Raw genomic sequence first — 20000 nt, forward strand, 5'->3', positions numbered from 1 at the left:
AGGGACTGGCTAATAAGTGCCTAATGCAGAGTGAGTGCAGCCCTTAAAACACAGTCCAGGATGCAGGCCCTGAGGTGGAACACAATCCTAGGCTAAATGGCTGTCCATGAAGGAAGTCATAATAGGTCTTGGACCAATGTAACCTCTTACTAGCATATACACAAAAGTGGTTGCTATGATTACATGTATTTCCCAGTGATTAACAATGCAATCTGAGCCTATCGAGGAGTGTTGATTAGTTGTGCCACTCATTTTAATTGATATAATTAGAATATGGATCTGACATGTCGTTCTTTTCTCCAGTGGACGTGCCTGGAACTGCAGATAGCAGCGGTTCAAGATCTCATAGCTCTGTACGACATTTAGTATAAAGTTAGTGGCTACAGTCACATTAACATTTGACAGGATTTTTGCTGAATACATTTACTCAGTTTATGAGGTTATGGTCAGTTCTGCCACTAAAACAATCTACTTTACTAAAACGTGACATTGTTGAATATTACAGAAAGCAAACAATCTTGGCGCTAACCGTCACGTTGGTTATTTTATTTTGTTGGTTTTCGTTTTTTTAGGTAACTCAAGGTGAGAGGGATGTGAAGGTTGCCATATTGATTGCCTTGTAAACAATCCCAGTTGCCTGGCAGCCCTGTTGATCTCCTGGTATAAGTAGTGTCTGAGTCAAAACCCTGGAACGAGCATATGGCTACTCCAGTAAAGCCTGAGTCAGAGTACCTGATCTGCTGCATGCTTGTTCAGGGTCGATGGCTAAAGTATTAGAGACACAGGATCAGGATTGCCAGGCAACTGGTATTAAAAAAAATATATGGCAGCTTCCATATCCCTCTCACCTCTGGTTCCCTTTAAGGAGCTTTATAGTGAAAATAGACTGCTGTGCCTATAGTCCAAATAATATAATAGACGCATAATATTTTGTGCTGAAAAAAAAGAGAAATGTCAGTTTACAATCTGTCAGAAACTGATTCCTGTCTCCACCTGGGGACCAGTTTATAAAGCTGCAATATGTCAGAGAAAAGTAGTTACTGCTGATTGACCGCTGCACTTAAATGTACTGCTGCCATTACCTATTCATAAAGTGCACAGCAATAAGACTTATTGCTGAATTACAGTAGCTGCACTTTGTCTGACTTCTGAATGGAATTTTTAAAGCCCTTTTACACTTAATGTGTTGCATTTCAATGTGTTTTTTCCCTCCATAGCAGTGCATTGTAAAAAAGACTACGTTTTTCAGCGTATAGTGTGAAAGAGGCCATAGGGAAACATGGACACTGGACTGCACATCATTTGTCCATTCAGTTACAACTGACAGCAACTGATATATTATAAAAAGGAATCTAAGGGTCCTTTTACACTATATCAGTTACTCTCAATTGTAACTGAAAGGACAACTGCTTTTCAAAGTGAAGTCCATGTTTTCCTATGGCTCAGTTAACACACTACGCATTTTAACTGAAAGCTTTTTTTCACAGTGCACGGCAATGGAAAATAAAAACGCATCAGTTTTTCAGCGTATAGTGTAAAATGGGCCTAAGTGGTGTTGGTGGCTGAGGTGTACTCCATGAGCCTAGGACTGCCTGCCCAGAGACTGTGATACCAGCTGAATGCAGAGAAGTTATGGCAATTAGAAGTTTTGACAGTTGGAAGAGACCAAGTGCAGAGGGGAATCCAGGTTCCTTCCGGCAGTACTGCTGACAGATAAAATGTTGCATATTTACAGTGACACTTCTGTACAATTTTTTTTTTTCTTTTACAAAAAGTACCATATATTTGGATTTTTTTCTTCTGCTTTTACTTGAATGACTAAAGGAGTAGCAGAATAGTCACATTTTACTCTATAATGATTCTGTGAGGCTTTATGACAAGGATGATCTGTACTGACTGTAAATCCTGTTAAACTAAAAGTCCCAGCTGGTCTTGCCTGACGGCTGTGGGCAGTGCATGCTGTGACCTGTATTACAGTCCCTGTTAGCTGCTAGGTGTAGATGGTCCATGAGATGGTAATTTTAAGGTGATGCAAGTTTTTATGTTTAAGGATACCAGAGCCCAAAAGTAGATGAGGACCTGGGGGGGGAGCAGGCATGTATGGTGTGCTGTTCTGAAAATCTCCTTTCTGCCACATAGTTCACCTGTAATTGCACTGGTGTTCCCGTCAGGATCATTACGCGTTGGCTGGCAGGGCTGCATGCATACTACAGCACGCGTTCGCTGGCCAGGAGCGTTCTCGGGGGGATCGGTGAGCATCAGGACAGCTCACCATGCATTTCTGCCCTCTACTTTTGGGCTCTGGTATCTTTTAATTGGATGTAAATTATGCAGCTTGGAATCGGACCAATCCTATGCAGCAGCTGAACGGTTTGGACCAATTTCAGCATACGTATGTTCCAGGTGGCTGTAATTTGGGTGCAGGGAAAAGCCGAGAGATGACTCTACCTGCGCTAGGTGGTAGAAAATGTATTCCCCTTCTGATTTAACCGAAATTCCCCCTGCATGGATATAACCATAATCAATATTACAGTCTATGATGGTGCCTAAATTAGGCACTGCACAGCCCTGAGCTGGTGCCAAACTACCTGGCTCTGAATAGACTTCCAGTTATCTAAACCCAATTTGTAACGAATCAGTAAAATGTAATTTAACATTTGATCTATGTTCCAAAAAAAAGTCATTTTGTCAACTGAGCCATCTTTATGCTTTCTGAGGATAAACAAGAGCCACAATTGTCTTGACGATGCGCTTCCTCCTCCTAAATAATCCAAACAGAAAACTACCGGCGGAGGAAAGTGTTTCCGAGCAGATTGTGTTACAATTAGAACTGCAGCTTTCTAAATTATTTAACATCTTCAAAATAGGAGCATCGGCATCCCGTTCTTATAATGGAGAGATTTTATTCCTGTTTCTCTCAGTCCTGTATGAATGTTTCAGCTTCTCTCATCCGGAAACTCCTAATTGTCACTTGTTTTATTTAGTCTTTGTCAGATGCCCTCATTTCACTACACATGGTTTATCCCAGAAGAAACCTGTCGGCAGAGCAGTGGAGGAATGCCCAGCTCCTCAGTCTCATCAGTGCACCAAGTACGATGCTCAACCCTGCACAGTCCGATACGGTATGACCATACTCCACACGCAACTAACAGTTTTATGTAGGATTGGTGGCACTCAGCTGCATAGCTTGTTTTTGTCTGTCTAGAAGATGCGTGATTAGCTGATGTCAAGTAGAACCTCGTTTCCTAGACGTTTGAAACTATGGAAAATGTAAATAAAATTGATAATGTGAAGATTTGCAGATCATTTAAAGGAAACCCAAGGTGAGAGTGATATGGAAGCTTCCATATTTATTTCCTTTTAGAAAATACCAGTTGCCTGATAGTCCTATTGATCTTCTGGCATTAGCATGCAGCTAACCTAGTCAGATGAGTCAGAGCACATGATCTGCATGCTTGTTCAGGGTCTGTGGCAAAACGTATTCGAGACACATGATCAGGGGGACAGTTGGGCAATTTTCATTGTTTAAAGTAATAGTAATATGGCAGCCTCCATCTACCTCTCAGCTCGGGTTCCCTTTAAACCTACAGTTAATTGTAATTAGTACAAAGGCAACATATATTCGTAAAAAACTGAGAAATGTTATTGTTGCACCAAAATGTATGCCAATTTTGAATTTGAAAGAAAAAAATGTTTAAAAAGTTGGGACTAAAAAAATCTGTGTAATACATAAAATTTAAATCTGGTGTAACATCACAATTAATAGGTTATAAGGCAACAGGTTAGTGTGACAATTTGTAGAGTACCAATTCTGTGACATCTACAGTATATATCAATACAATTCGGAAAATTTAGAGGCGTGTCAGTATGCAAGGCTGAAAGACCATGTTAGTTGGTCTTGACCTTTAGCCCTCTGGGGCCACTGTTGAATGGACACAATTCTGTACTAGAAACACCTTTCTAGTACAGAATTGTGTCCATTCAACACAGTGGCCAACTAACATGGTCTTTCAGCCTTGCATACTGACGCCTCTAAATTTTCTGAATCGTATTGATATATACTGTAGATGATGGAATCCCCATATTTGTCACAGAATTGTTCCCAATATGGTCTTGGGAACAGTTGCAAAAAGCAGTATATGTGAATGCAACTTGTCACTCCAACCGCAAATACTAGTTAAAGCTCTACCATGCAAAGAAGAAAACCTGTAGATGTGATCCAAAAGCACAAACTTCTCTGTTATGGAGTGTTTTAAAATGGAGGTGAAGTTTCAAACTGTTTTGTTGTCTAGAAACTAAAAGGAGGGATGGGGCATGAGAGATTAGCTGAAGTAAGGAGGAAAACCGTGGTCTCTGTGAAGATGATCTGGCAATGTGGAACTCTCCGCAATGCTTTGAGGCCACCATACACACGCAAGAGTGTCAGCAGAGGCAGCCTCGACTGGCCACCTCTGCCAAGGACCAACCAGATAGTTTACCAAGCTTTTGGGTGTTAATCCTTGAAATGGAGTAAGGCCCGATTCACACTGGATGGATCAAAAACTGATGCATGAAATAGATCAGTTTATTTGGCATCAGATTTTGTTTCCGCTCCATTAGCGAGTGTCAATGGTGACGCATCCATCACTCTGGAATTATCGCAGCCTCCCTAAACTTGTGGAACGTGCCGAACAGATCCGTTCTAATGGAGCAATGTGAAGGAATCCAAATGTTAACATTGGAGCCGTTAAAATTCGGAGAGAGGATTACATGTGGTAATCTTTTACTTTCCACTGCACTAATCTTCATCTGGCTATTGCTACAAAGAAAGGGCACAGTATTGCCCATAATCCATAACCTTGCTGGCCTGATCTTCCAGTAGCTTGGTGAGCCCATCAGGCAATGTACTTACACTGTGTAGAACAATCACTGTGTTCTTATTTACAAATGCTTACATTGCATTCTGTTTAGTAGAACTATGACTACCCTGGTATTTCATAAATATTGAGCTACTTAAAAACACAATTTTTTGAAAAAGTTACAGTAGAGTCCCGGTTATCCAGCACTTAACTAACCAACAGTCTTAACCAATGGGCACAAATTGCCTGCAGTGCTCACAGTGGTGAAGGTTAACTTCCAGGCTGTTTCTGGGCTCTGCTGTGCTTAAAGCGGACCTGAACTCAGAACTTCCTCTCTGCTCTAAAACATAAGCAAGGGCATAAGAACCTTTAAAGGAAAAAAAATTCTTTGTTACAACTAATACAAATCCTGCAGTACATCAGTAGTGTTTCTACTTCCTGCTTTCATGGAAGCAGACCTATTGTTAACATCCTGTGTTTACCAAATTATCTCTTTGCTGTGGCAGACAGCTGACACAGCTGAGGGAGCAAATTACAACTTATGATGTATGATGTGATTAGTCACAGATGAGGGGGAATAAGGCTCAACTCTCTAAATACATACAGGGTGCCTTTCTATATATTTTCCTTCTGTCCTGTGCAAGAGTTCAGGTCCACTTTAAAGACTGGGCTCCACAGCTCCCCCAAGTGAATATAATATAATTTACTACATTCACATTTAATACAGAGTTCATGGTCTGTTTATAGAGTGGGGTATGGTACTGTATTCGCTAGGTATATAATACAGAATTCATGCTATGCATATAGAGTGGGGTATGGTACTGTATTAGCTAGGCCTATAATACAGAGTTCATGGTATGTATATAGAGTGGGGTATGGTACTGTATTAGCTAGGCCTATAATACAGAATTCATGGTATGCATATAGAGTGGGGTATGGTACTGTATTCGCTAGGCTTATAATACAGAGTTCATGGTATGTATATAGAGTGGGGTATGGTACTGTATTAGCTAGGTATGTAATACAGAATTCATGGTATGCATATAGAGTGGGGTATGGTACTGTATTAGCTAGGTATGTAATACAGAATTCATGGTATGCATATAGAGTGGGGTATGGTACTGTATTCGCTAGGCCTATAATACAGAGTTCATGGTATGTATATAGAGTGGGGTATAGTACTGTGTTGGCTAGGACTATTTTTAATCTAATCTCAAACAACCAGAAAGCACACTTATCAGCTTCAGCCGATCCCTGTTGGTGCAGAATAAACTCCACTGTACTTAGATTGCATAATATATTACTTAAACCGTTGAGCTGTAATTGCTTTTCATTTGGATGGTTTGTCTAATGCACATTAGAGATACCTTTGTCTACCCCAGGAACATACATTTCCTGCACAAAACTGAATATAGCATTTGTCTGAAGTTCTGCAAGCTGTAATGATCTTGGGGCTTAATGCATCTATCACACACCATATACAATACTTGTGTTCTGTGCTTGCAGATGCCCTGTGAATACCTGTCGCTGGATGCAATGGAGAAATGGATTATTTGTAAGTATTTTTCAAGTGTCTGCTCTCCTGCTGCCAGGGTATTATTAGCTGTGTCTGAGTTACTCAGCAGCTCACAAGTCACTGATTAACTGCAAGCTTTCTGGAGAAATCACAAGTGAAGTGTTTGCACATTGTGGGCTTCTTTACTGGTTGCTGATAATACAGCATAGCATGCTTGGGGAGTGCTGGATTTGTAGACATTTATGCACCTAAAGTGCCAAATATAGTTGCTTTTATCCCCCACTGCAATGAAAAGACTGACTTATGCCATGTACAGGCGCAGCTTTAACCAAATGATGCATTGCATCTTCTTCAGCAGGCAGTCCACAGCTAGAAAGCGCCGTCTCGTGCACATTTTGCATGGCACAGCATGTCCTGTTCTACGAAGCAGGTTCGCACTGAGTTTGGGCGCCCCATAGCAACAATGCAATGCTGCGCAAGCGCGTAGTGGTAATTCGGGGGTCCGGCAGCTGCCAGACCTCGAATTACATCTTCCTCTAAGTTGCGACAACTCGGAAGGGGAAATAGTATTTAACGCCGCCGGGGAGGTTTGCGGAAGCAGGGAGAGCCGTCCGGCTCGCCCCACGCCATAACAATATGTACTCCTGTTCCAAGAGAGGGTAATAGAGGGAAAGGTGGCAGGAAACACCTAGGGCAAAGCAATTGGCTGAAAATATGACTCTGCCAATTGCATATGGCCTCAATTCACTAAGCAGTTTAGACTAGTTTAGATGGTTTTTAGTCTACTGATGGTTTGGTGTGATGTTTTAGACCTGTTTTTAGACCTGGTCTAACATTCAGTAATTACACAATTTGCAAAGGCAAACAAGGAGTAACCACGCCCACTTTTTCTGACCGAGATCGACCAGCTGATTTCTGTCAGTAAAGTAATTCTATGAGGTATTTTAGATGTGAGGATGGGACCTTTTGAATTATGCAAGAGTTTTATTGTATGCAGAGGAGAGAGTCATAGCTACTTGTTTTTGAATTGCATCTTTTTGATCAATTCCCCTGCTTTACCCACCTAATTACCAAATGATTTAGACCAGGTCTAAAACATTTGGTAATAGTGAATTCCCCTTTGATGCAACTGTAGACTAAAAACCCCCAGTAGACTATTCTAAACTGCTTAGTGAATTGAGGCCATGGTCTGCATTAACCCCCTTGCCGTTACAATTCTGGCGGCAAGGGGGCAGCGCTGCACTTTTAAAAAAAAATGTTTTAAATCCTGTAGCGAGCCGAGGGCTTGCTACATGATAGCCGCTGACAAGCGGCATCTCCCTATCCACTCTGATCGCCGAAGGGGATTTCCTGCTGGGCTTCCCCGGTCGCCATGGCGCCCGGGCGGGATGACGTCACCGACGTCATGGACATCGGGACTTCAGAGGGAATCCCGATCCACCCCTCAGCGCTGCCTGGCACTGATTGGTCAGGCTGCGCAGGGGGTCTGGAAGGGGGGGGGGGGGCGTGGCGAGCGGAAACTGCACGCAGCTAGCGGAAACTGCACGCAGCTAGCAAAGTGCTAGCTGCGTGCAGGAAAAAGAAAATTGTGAAATTCGGCCCAGCGGGGCCGGAGAAATCCTCCTACGCAGGTCACCCCGAGCTGAGCTCGGGACACCCGGCAAGGAGGTTAAAGCCAACTGAACACCTGAAATTACTTTTTTTTTTTTTTTTTAGAAATGAACCTCATAAGAGATGTTTGTAATAGTCTTAATGGCATTACTCTAGCCCCTCTAGGGAAGTAATAACATGTGCTCCCTCGTAATACCCCCCCCCCTCCCCCAAACTGTGTTTAACCCCTGTTAGGCTTTTTTTCTTTTATAGGGCATATATAGAAGTCCACACACGTATCTGAACACTTCAGCCCATGACATGCCCATCCCTAAAACATAGGTTTTAGTGTTGGCTTGACACTGTACGCTGTACGCTATTGGAGGGATCTTCTGCTTGAGCATTTTAACCACTTTCGGACGGGGGTGATTGAAATCTACGTCCTGTTTGGAGGCTGTTATTCCTGCCAGGGAGTAGTTTTCACTCATCACCGCCATGTGCTCTCGTCGCTCCCGCCAATTGCATCGCTCTTTCCCTGCCACAGTTCACTTGCCCTGCTATCAGTGTGACAACGGAGCTCCATGAGCCGGCTAGGAGCCGACTTTCCATAGTCCTGCATCATTGACTATCTGCACTGTAGAGACGGGCTTCATGGCTATAGCTAAGCAGTGTGTACTGTTCAATGGAGAGAAGGGAAAAATGCAGTGTATGTTTTACTGTCTGGCGTGCTATATCACTAAATTGCATCATTAATGTGCACACACTAGATTCTCGGGCAAGACTTTGATCGTCTCATCTGCTTTTAGCCAGCATGTGTAGAAGACTTTAGGTCATTCATAACACTGAAGGCCTTTTCTATTTTCCTTGCTGCCTGTCATTGGAAAACAGCTCAGGAATTAAAGCACACCTGAAGTGAGAGGGATATGGAAGCTGCCATATTTATTATCTTTTAAACAATACCAGTTGCCTGGCATACCTACGGGTCTATTTGGCTGCAGTGGTGTCTGAATCACACACCTGAAACAAGCATGTGGCTAATCCATTCAGACTTTATTCAGAAACACCTGTGCAGCATGTTTGTGCAGGGTCTATAGCTACTAGTATTAGCAACGGAGGATCAGCAGGACAACCAGGCAATTTGCATGACTACATTTAAAAAGGGCGCAGGGTAATGCTAATGGTAAAATATCGATAAATTTACCAATATTCTACTATCCCGGAGTCTAAGCATCTGCAGCCTAGAGCTCCACCTCCCAGCTGCATCTCTCCTCGCCCGGTCCACATGCACCGCTAATTACACCCCAGGCGCCACTATACATGCTAATTAGCACTGCCCAAATTAAAAGGCTTGTCTCGTACCATTTTTACCTGATTTGCATTGTGTAACAGATTATAAATGTCAGCCTCCATATCACTCTCACTTCAGGAGCTCCCTACCTCCCCCCCTCCCCCCCCCCCCCCCCCATTAGGTTTTCCCCTTACTTAAACATCTTCAAGAAGGCCCTCAATACGCACCTTTTACTCTAGCCTACCCTTACCCCCCACTAGTGCTCTAAACCCGCAGCTGAACTCCGATCCCCTATCTTTTGTGTCCCCACCTCCCTCTAGATTGTAAGCCTTTGGTCAGGGTCCTCCTCCTTATGTCTCCTACCTGTTCACACACCTCCATTATTGTGCACCCATGCTATGGATCCGAGTGAACTCGACTTGCCTGATCTCCATGCTCCCATCCAGTGACTGACTAAGCATTACCTTGTACTCATACTGTGCTGCGTGATCTGGTTTGCATGTGTTACTGTATTGTCTTATTGCTGTATGTCATCCTTACATATTGTATGTAACCTTAACTAATGTGCAGCGCTGCGTAATATGTTGGCGCTTTTTAAATACAATAAATAATAATAAATAAATACTTTAACAGGTGCTGGTTGTGTTCCTGCATCCAGTGTCTGTGTATGACGCCTACTTGATCCCTCGGTGCACCAGCACTTACCTTTCAGTAAAGACAGCTGAGCTTGTACATGGCTCTGGCTTTCCAAGAACTCAAGTCTTAGCCTTGTCCCCAGCACAGTGTTGTGTTCCATTCTTTGCATTTTTTCTGGAGCAGCTTCTCAGTTTGCAGACGTCACAAGGATTTAGCAGCTTTGTCTATTTTCTATTAATTATCACAGACATGCTGACTTGAGGGGTTCTTCTGTCCTCAGAATTCTTTCATCTAGATGAAGAGGATGGTCCATCTAATGAGAATTCTATTTATCAAATGAAGGTTTCCTAGTTTTTAAGATGAAGCAGTATTCTATAATATAATTTTCTTCCGTGTTTTTTTTTTTATATGTTCTGATGACACATCTCCCAGCCACTGCATTGCAGGAAAATCTGTAAGCATTAATATACTCCCACAGATGTAATAACCTGGCTTACAGGCAATAAAGAAACTAGAGTTTAATTTAGTATAAATAGGGAATTGTTTGCTCAGTTTATCCTGCTTGTTGGTATGTAATCAGGTATAGTCAGATATATTTTCAAGGACGTCATGTTCTGAAGGGCTGACTCATTTATTTGCGTTGGGCTCTTCAGGCTTCAGGCCCTTGTGTTAAAGAAGCCTTACCAACTTACTTGCGCTACTAATGTCTGAAGCCCTACATAAGTCGAATGTAAAAAATAAAAAATAAAACGGGGCTAGTGCTGACTTGTTCAGCACTACAATGTAAAATCACTGCCTCTGTTTTCTGTAGAGAATGTGGACTGTGGCACTGTATTCTATTTTCAGCACAGCTATACTAGCGCTCAAAGACCAATGCTAGGTGTTGCCTTATATGTTAATGCAATCACAACCGGGCATCTCTTGCCCCAGTGTGACACATCCTCAAAAGGAAAAAGATGTAATTTGTAAAGACTAAAGTGGAAAAAACCTGTAATACATATGTGTAGTAACTTGCTAAGTAAGCATTGCTTGTTACTCAGGTGTTTGCCTTCCTACTGTATGCACTTTTGAACCTGGGTGATGGCCACTGAGGAGGTCTAATATAGGTTTTAAAATTGTTTTACACGGCTAAAATATCCGAATCCTAATAAAGCTGTGATTTGGAACACTTTACAACAGGTGGGGTTTTTGTGACCATTCTTTTACTTTTTTGCATACTATTTCTCAACAAAGGTGGGATTTCAGTTTAAAGCGGATCCGAGATAAAAAACTAACAAGTAACTTGTCTATACAGGGAGTGCAGAATTATTAGGCAAATGAGTATTTTGACCACATCATCCTCTTTATGCATGTTGTCTTACTCCAAGCTGAATAGGCTCAAAAGCCTACTACCAATTAAGCATATTAGGTGATTTGCATCTCTGTAATGAGAAGGGGTGTGGTCTAATGACATCAACACCCTAAATCAGGCGTGCATAATTAGGCAACTTCCTTTCCTTTGGCAAAATGGGTCAAAAGGACATGGCAGGCTCAGAAAAGTCAAAAATAGTGAGATATCTTGCAAAGGGATGCAGCACTCTTAAAATTGCAAAGCTTCTGAAGCGTGATCATCGAACAATCAAGCGTTTTATTCAAAATAGTCAACAGGGTCGCAAGAAGCGTGTGGAAAAACCAAAGCGCAAAATAACTGCCCATGAACTGAGAAAAGTCAAGCGTACAGCTGCCAAGATGCCACTTGCCACCAGTTTGGCCATATTTCAGAGCTGCAACATCACTGGAGTGCCCAAAAGCACAAGGTGTGCAATACTCAGAGACATGACCAAGGTAAGAAAGGCTGAAAGACGACCACCACTGAACAAGACACACAAGCTGAAACGTCAAGACTGGGCCAAGAAATATCTCAAGACTGATTTTTCTAAGGTTTTATGGACTGGTGAAATGAGTGAGTCTTGATGGGCCAGATGGATGGGCCCGTGGCTGGATTGGTAAATGGCAGAGAGCTCCAGTCACATGCCAGCAAGGTGGAGGCGGAGTACTGGTTTGGGCTGGTATCATCAAAGATGAGCTTGTGGGGCCTTTTCGGGTTGAGGATGGAGTCGAGCTCAACTCCCAGTCCTACTGCCAGTTTCTGGAAGACACCTTCAAGCAGTGGTACAGGATGAAGTCTGCATCCTTCAAGAAAAACATGATTTTCATGCAGGACAATGCTCCATCACACACGTCCAAGTACTCCACAGCATGGCTGGCAAGAAAGGGTATAAAAGAAGAAAAAGTAATGACATGGCCTCCTTCTTCACCTGATCTGAACCCCATTGAGAACCTGTGGTCCATCATAAAATGTGAGATTTACAAGGAGGGAAAACAGTACACCTCTGAACAGTGTCTGGGAGGCTGTGGTTGCTGCTGCACGCAATGTTGATGGTGAACAGATCAAAACACTGACAGAATCCATGTATGGCAGGCTTTTGAGTGTCCTTGCAAAGAAAGGTGGCTATATTGGTCACTGATTTGTTTTTGTTTTGTTTTTGAATGTCAGAAATGTATATTTGTGAATGTTGAGATGTTATGTTGGTTGCACTGGTAAAAATAAATTGAAATGGGTATATATTTGTTTTTTGTTAAGTTGCCTAATAATTATGCACAGTAATAGTCACCTGCTCACACAGAGATCCCCCTAAAATAGCTAAAACTAAAAACTACTTTCAAAAATATTCAGCTTTGATATTTATGAATTTTTTGGGTTCATTGAGAATATGGTTGTTGTTCAATAATAAAATTATTCCTCAAAAATACAACTTGCCTAATAATTCTGCACTCCCTATATATCTTATCTAAAGTTTCAATGTTTCTTTCTGTGATACAATGACAGTGTCCATGTTCTGTTTGTAAACCTTACACACAGGCAAGCTGATCTGCATCTCCAGCCCTCAGCCTGTAAAAACTTAGTTCCCCCCTCCTCCTCCCCTCTGCCTCTGAAATATCTGGCTAGTGACACCCCCCCCCACCCTTCCCTCCTGCCCAAACTGAGCTCCCATAAGCCCTTGCTACAGTGCCAAGGCACAAAAGGAGCTGTGGGCGAGGCTTGTTTGGTTTATAGGGAATTAGAGTATTAAAACAAAAAGGATGGGGATACTAGACACCAGGGAACTGTATAGGGGAGTGAGAGCGCATTAGACACCAGAGAACTTTAATGAGAGGGCGGTGGGCACTAGAAATTGAGGTTAGGCTGTGACTTGTTCCCAGTGTTCAATTTTGGCCTACTTTGTATTTGTTTGGCAGACACCACTGCCATCAATTCTACCCCTTTCTCTCTCTCTCTGCGCCCTCAGCCCACCATTGTCCCCCATGAAAGTTATTCCACCAATTGTTCAAATACGCCTTCGGGAGTCCTCGTGAAGGCTTCAGAAGTACTCTTGTCCCCAAGTACTTACATTTCCGATACTGCGCATGCGCAAGTGTGTGCTTGCGTAGTACGGATGCACCTTTCTTCAGGAGCACTCTGGAACGCAAGTGCTTCCCAAGCTTTCTCAAGGACTCCAGAAAATGCAGACTTTCAGGGGGAGAAGCGTTGGACCGAGGGCACAGAAAATGGACCGAGAAAGCTCTGTGAAATAAAGCGCTTTATGCCTACATAAATTGTTCGTTTTTGTTTAGTTTAGTTTTTTTTTTTTTGTATGTTGGCTTCAGATTTGCTTAAATGTGTATTTATCATCTATGCAACTGCCCATCCTTTCTATTTGTGTGAATGAGGCCTGTATGAGGGATTTGTTGCTACAGGTTTTGTTGGCAAATAAGTTATTTTGTTATTCGGTAAAGATAGCTTTGGCGGTTTGCTAAAGTCTGAGTCACAGTCTTATGTACAGATGCCTGTATGTACACATTAACAGCGTGCAGAATCTATGATGAATTCAATTTTCTTTTCCAGTTGGGTTTATTCTTTGTCACGGAATACTAAACACAGATGCTACTTCACTGAATCTTTGGAAACTCGCCCTGCAGAGCAGTTCCTGCCTTTGCCTCTACAGAGATGAAGTTTTCCATATCCACAAGGCAGCAGAAGAACTTTTTGTCAACATTAGAGGGTAAGCCATTAACAAAATCTGCTCTAGTGTTTCTCCATATGATGCCAACTGTGGTTAGAGGATAGTAAAAATAGTTATGGTTTTGTGACCTATGGGTGCTCTGTTGAGTGGTAACTTTGACGTAACAAGGTCACTTTTTCAAACCTAAAGTATTGAAGTGAAACTTTTTAAACCAAATCCTTTTTGCTTAAAAGACTACTACTGTATCAAAGAATACATTTTCTCATGATGCCATTAATAGGAGTGACTTTGTACTAAAACACAAGCTTTAAAAAGAAACACCGACCAAGAAATGAACTTTATCCCAATCAGTAGATGATACCCCCTTTTACACGAGAAATCTATTCCTTTTCACACGACCATCGGGGAGCGCTGTATGGCTGATCTTGTGGTGAAACTCCTCAACAAGAAACAAGAAAAGTACATACTCTTGGCAGTTTCCTGTCTGTGAACCTTGCTGCATTGTGGGAAATAGCGGTTTACAGCTGTTTCCAACTGCCAAAAAAACATGCAGCAGCTACATCACCTGCCAACAGTAAAAATGTCACCATGTAATGTCAGAATGTAAATCAGGGAGAGGAAATATTTTACAATGGGCAAACACTGACTAAATAATTTATACATAATTATTGTAAACATGAAGCACTCTTTTTATTACATTATTTTCACTGGAGTTCCTCTTTAAACATAAATCAGTGGCCCCTTTCTATACGGGCAGAACGCTGTCCCATAAGAGTACTGATAGCATCGCACCACAAAAGAGTGGTGTGTTCTCTGGGACTCAGACACCACCATTACTTTTAATGGCACAACTTCTGCAGGTATAACAAGGGGAAAAGGGCCACTAATTGTATTTTTACAGCTACTGCCTCCAAGTACAAAGTCACTCCTATTTACTAATCACATTTTGAGAGAAAAAAAACATATTCTTTGATAGTTGTCCTTTAATATGGCTGCTCTCCACATCTCAAAGCAGTGTCATTGCCAAGCTAAGCACTTACAGGCTATACAGCCTGAAATTACACTTTAATTTTTTGCTGCTATCCTCTTCTCACATAAAAGCTAAGCCGCAGTTTCTGTTCTTCCCGAAAACCTCCCGTAGCTGCAGAGTTCTGTCACGTAGCTCCGCCCCTGCTGAAAAAATGCCATTCTGTTTTTTATCTCGAGTAGAGAAAACCGAATGGCATTTTTTAGCCTCTGATGATGCATTCTGTTATGTAAAGAATGACTAGGTGAGAGTTTGTCACACCCACTGTTGTAGACAGTCATGTTTCCCTTACCAGATCAGATTATGTGCACAAAACACTGAAATGGTCTTGTTAACCACTTTACTACTAGTACAAACACCTCTTAGTACTAGACCATTTTACAAGATATACTGATGCAGTTGACCTGCTCTGACTTAGCAGACCTCTGAGAAGAGAACAGCCTTTCAACAGTGTCTGTTCTTTCCCTGCACATTAGAATGCTGTGTGTTTGCTCATGTCATTTTGGGAGTGCTCTGTTTTATTTTTGTGCTTTGGCTGTGAACTGACATTCATACACTTTATTAAAACTGAGCATTTTAGTAATGTGGATAGGGTACAAGAAAAGGGCTCACAACTGTGGGACTATGTAGATTGAAGTTCCTGCATCAGCTCTCTCCTTCACCCCCCACATCCAAACCATTGCTAGGGCCTGCAATTTTCATTTACGCAATATCTCCAAGATTCAGCCTTTCCTGACCCCAGACACCGCCAAACTCCTTGTCCATGCCCTCATCTCCCGCCTGAACTACTGCAACACCCTCCTGTCAGGCCTTCCTCAAAACCGCATTTCCCCCCTACAATCCATCATGAACGCAGCAGCCAGACTAATCTTCTCCTCCCACCGCTCTATCTCCATGACTCCTCTCTGCAAATCCCTTCACTGGCTTTCAATTCACTTCAGAATCAGCTTCAAGATCCTATGTTTGGCATACAAAGCTATACTCAAGTCCTGCTCGATCTACATCTCTGACCTGGTCAGCAGATACACACCTGGCCACCCACTTCGCTCCAACAGACCCAGATGGAGGCAGGCATACATTGGAGCGCACGCTGCCCCCATCGAGGTCCCCCGCGTCTGTCGATAATATCGTCCCGAGAAAGAGAAGCAATTGTTACCCAGGATAAGATGCATTGCCTCCACCACAAAGGCATTATGGGCATATGCCTGGGGGTAGTGCTGGTATGTGTAGAATTCTAGTGCCCTGAGTCCCTCCCGGTGAGGGATCGACGTATACAACGATTCAACATCAATGTTGTCTATATGATATCCTGCCCATGTGGCCTTATGTATATAGGGATGACTGAAAGGGCTTAAAAGGTCCGTATCCTTGAGCATATGTGTAGTATTGTAAATGGGGATATGGATACAACCCTAGGCAGACATTATGCCACTAAACATGGGAGTAGATTGCAAGGTACACTGTTTAAGGGTATTTACAAATTGAATATGTCTAGGCGGAGAGGTGATATGACCAATGAATTATTATGTAAAGAAGGGATGTGGATCTTTCGACTCCAAACTCTCAGCCCCTATGGTTTGAATAATGACTTCAACTTAAAGTCGTACCTGAAAAAACAGATCTATACTAGAAGGAGATAGAGATGCAACAGGGATCGCCTATCTGAAGTTAATAATAGGTGAGTGAGTGTATAAGCCCATGATTGAATGAAAGTATGACAGATGTGACATGTATGTCATATGTAGAGTGGATTTGAGGTATACAAATATATGCCTTGAATACAATTTATAAAAGCCCCTTCTCCCGTGGCCTACCTTCCCTGCCAAATTGAAATAGAATGCGATTAAGGACGGTGCTGGTGTGGTACCGGATAACTGGATTGAAAAGAACTATAATGCTGTAAAGTTATCATTACAAAGTGGAGCGGAACATTGTCTGCCTGTGAAGTGTGAAGTATGAGGATATCGGGAGAGCATTGTGACTTCCCAGAGCCCCCATTACCTCTACGGAGCTGTTGTATACATTAGCAACAGTTGCTAGACAGGAGGAGGAGTGAAAGAATGCACGCTGTATAAAGGAAGGAAAGAGTACGCCCATCAGTACATCCTGACGAATCGCCTGTGAGGGGCGGGAAACGCGTCGATGGGCGGAGCCTAGTGCACCACGTAAACGTCACATCCACACCAGCGGATGATACCGACTCTGGAGCCGTCAATACACCACTCCATGCGTGCCGCCATTGCTGACTGCGGCTTGGAGTAGCAGAACACAGCCGACAGCTGACACTGCCATTCAGGCGCTCCATGTGTGCCGCCATTGCTGACTGCGGCTTGGAGTAGCGGAACACAGCCGACAGCTGACACTGCCTTCCAGGTGCAGCATCAAGGTATTGCCTCGACTGGGCATATCTCACCCCGGCCACCGCTCCAAGAGGGACTGCCTGAGCTCAACATAAGTTGGAGGGCTGTGCTGTCTTTTCACCATATGAGACACCGTGCAGTATCATCAAGTGGGTACCCACACAGCAAGCTACAACGGAGGTGGTAAGAGTGACTTTCTAACTGGAAGCTATCCTTTATCCCTGTGGAGATTATTGTCTACCTAATAGAATATCGCTGCTGTGCAGGTGGACTCAGTGGCCCCTATGGGAGCAGTTCTCCAAGCATCACGCACTGCAATTTAGTTGAGCAACGCTCAGGAGTGAGTGGGCGCCATTGTATGGATGTATGGATGGACGTATGATGCCGGCCTAGATTAGATAGTTGCTGTCAAGGTTAGAGCATCTCACTGTTGGTACCTAGACGCTCCGCAGGTTTTTACTGGTAATTTTATGAAGCTGATTTTTGCATGCAATCAAGCTATGAAATTGTTTCATTTTTGTACTTATCAATAAATTACTACTATTTGATTTATACATCCTGAACCCTAGCCACAATTTCTTATACTAATTGCATACTTGAAGGGTGATGTATAGCAGTATAATGCTCAATCAGGAGTAGTATGGTAGGCTTAGTGTGTGTATCTGTATAGCCACCATTCCTTGGAGATAGTGCTCTTTCTTAATTTCACTTTAATAACACAGCCAGGACATGATTTTTGTTTGTGAACTCCACCCAGGAGAAGCACTACTTCACAATGGATAATACTTGCAGTGCTGGGGTCCTAGGTTTAATAACACAGCCAGGACACTATTTGTACATGTGTTTGTGTAGGCTTTCTGTGGGTGGACTGGTTTACTTCCACATCCAGAAATGGCCAAGCTAGTTAATAAACTTCTAGTCGGGGAACTGAGTTGTGTTACTTATCAGAAAATTATTGTGTCGAATTGTTAAACAGTGAATGACCATTTGCATGATATCGTGTAACATTGTTTAATGAAACTTCGCTAAGCGATGTTCAATGACAGCAGATTACACACAATAATCGTTTGCTTTGAACAGTCATGACAGACCCTGACGTGTACGGTCGTTCCGATTCCCATCGCTAAGTACCGCGACTGTTCAACATTGCGTTTGGCTCGTCGTTTGTTCCCACAGTACGAGATTGCGGAAGGTGGTTAGGGGAACTATCTTTCATTGCTGCGTATGCCCCGATCATTCTTCCACAGTCTTGTGGTGGGTAATCCATTTTAGAAGCACTAGATTGAGTTCCTCTGAGGGACAGGTAGCAAAGTTATTCATAGTACTGCTCCATTTATTTCCTGACATTTACATTAAGGCAGTGGTATGATGCTCTCCAACAAACACATCATATTGAAGTGCGCTGTCTGTATGTAACTGCTGCGCAGGCTTTATCCTTATAGGCTTCTCTGAGAACTGCTATAGAAACTGTTTGTGTAATTATGAAGCTGAGGGGGCTCAGGCACTTGCCTGCACAACAGCAGACATGCTTATTCGTATACATTGTTTTGCAGCGGTTTGTTCTTCATTAAACAAAATCATTTTTTATTTACAGCTACAACAAAAGAATAAACGACATCCGGGAGTGCAAAGAGCATGCAATATCACATGCGTAAGTAACTAGCATATGTCCTGAAATTAGTTCATTTCCTTTACCTGCTGCAATGCAATGACCTATTGTGCTCCATAGAGAAGAAAAAAAATCAATAAATATTAAAGCGCTCATCCAGCGAACACAATTATTAATTCTATGCTTGCGACCGATGTTACGTGTATACGCTATGCTGAAAGGTGGATGTTTATAGTTTTACGAAAGCTGATTGGTTTCTATGATAAATAGCATTGCTGGCAACGGGCCTTAAACCATCCCACATGGGGTGGAGAGGTTCCCTACTGTTAGTACTAGTATTTGAATCTTATTGGCTGTCAACACGCCACACCCTATTGCCGAAGATCCCCATCAGGTCCTCCTGTATAGTGATTGGGGGGGGGGAAGAGAGACCGGTATATAAAGAGGTGGTGATGCACACTTCAGTGCATTGGATAATAGGATAACAGAGGCGCCAACAGGATAAAAAACACTAAAAGAACTTAAAAACCCATCTTGGTAATAGAGGAGATAGTGGTGGACTTGTTTCCTCCTAGCAGAACATACGACTGTGGATTTTCAGTCAAAATAATTTTATTGGATACTCCAAATAAAGTGCAACGCGTTTTGCGGGATACAAACCCGCTTCATCAGGCAATGACAGATAGGAGTAAACAGCATCTGCCAGTATCAACACTGAGCGCATCTGTGACTTCAGTGCATTACCTACTTCACAAAGGATGGAGATACCGTCCGAAATGGCGACAGTCGGTTGTTGGAACTATTCCACAATGTGACACTGCCCACTCCATCTGGTTGTTAGTCCATTGCTTGGCAGTATGAGAGCTATTTTTCCCTGAGCTATAATTACATCTGATGCTTTAAACAGGTGTTGGCTTCATTTTGTTCACTATTGGATTTGAATAAAATACCTTTCTTCAAAGCCTTCCAGTGCTGGTCATTTCCTACAATATACATTAATCCTATGCTCGCGTCATCTTCCCGCTAGACTAAGTGTTGCCAGTAACATTTCAACAAGACTAAAATCAATGGGTGGGCTTCAAAGTAGAGGGGT

General features: G+C 42.7%; 1 protein-coding gene across 7 annotated transcripts in view; it reads left to right on the forward strand.

The window, feature by feature from the left end:
• Window positions 1-20000, forward strand: part of NCKAP1 (NCK associated protein 1) — a 204527-nt gene that overhangs the window by 108586 nt on the left and 75941 nt on the right. For all 7 annotated transcript variants that reach the window (XM_068245407.1, XM_068245405.1, XM_068245404.1 and 4 more), the window contains 4 exons: window positions 2985-3122; window positions 6345-6393; window positions 13794-13950; window positions 18893-18949. In XM_068245407.1, coding sequence (XP_068101508.1) covers window positions 2985-3122; window positions 6345-6393; window positions 13794-13950; window positions 18893-18949 — 401 coding nt within the window. The remainder of the gene's footprint in view (window positions 1-2984; window positions 3123-6344; window positions 6394-13793; window positions 13951-18892; window positions 18950-20000) is intronic.

Source organism: Hyperolius riggenbachi, chromosome 7, assembly GCF_040937935.1.
Source record: "Hyperolius riggenbachi isolate aHypRig1 chromosome 7, aHypRig1.pri, whole genome shotgun sequence".
Taxonomy (NCBI): domain Eukaryota; kingdom Metazoa; phylum Chordata; class Amphibia; order Anura; family Hyperoliidae; genus Hyperolius; species Hyperolius riggenbachi.